The sequence below is a fragment of the Petaurus breviceps genome, unplaced genomic scaffold, assembly GCF_028583685.1.
Source record: "Petaurus breviceps papuanus isolate PSGF00001 unplaced genomic scaffold, PetGlider_PUasm1.0 115, whole genome shotgun sequence".
NCBI lineage: Eukaryota > Metazoa > Chordata > Mammalia > Diprotodontia > Petauridae > Petaurus > Petaurus breviceps.
In genome coordinates, this window is record NW_027185612.1 from 2,321,214 (window position 1) to 2,321,478 (window position 265).

General features: G+C 56.2%; 1 protein-coding gene across 1 annotated transcript in view; it reads left to right on the forward strand.

Moving 5' to 3' along the window:
• Positions 1–265, forward strand: part of LOC138157988 (arf-GAP with GTPase, ANK repeat and PH domain-containing protein 2-like) — a 4,455-nt gene that overhangs the window by 3,848 nt on the left and 342 nt on the right. Inside the window, exon 3 of the mRNA XM_069083821.1 lies at positions 211–265. This exon is cut by the window's right edge and continues 342 nt beyond it. Coding sequence (XP_068939922.1) covers positions 211–265 — 55 coding nt within the window. The remainder of the gene's footprint in view (positions 1–210) is intronic.

The following is a 265-nucleotide window of genomic DNA, read 5'->3' on the forward strand; positions in this document are numbered from 1 at the left end:
CTCTCTCTCTCTCTCTCTCTCTCTCTCTCTCTCTCTCTCTCTCCCCCTCTCCTTCTCCCTCTCCCTCCCTCTCTCTCTCCCTCTCTCTCTCCCTCTCTCCCCTTCCTCCCCTTTCCTCTCCTCTATCCCTTTTCCACCCCTTCACCCTTTCACATACCTCTTGCCTCATTCTCTCTGCCCCCTTGTCTCACTCCCTTGCCTCTCCCTCAGGGCATCGTGGGGAACCTGTCTAGCGGGAAGTCAGCTCTGGTGCATCGATATTTGA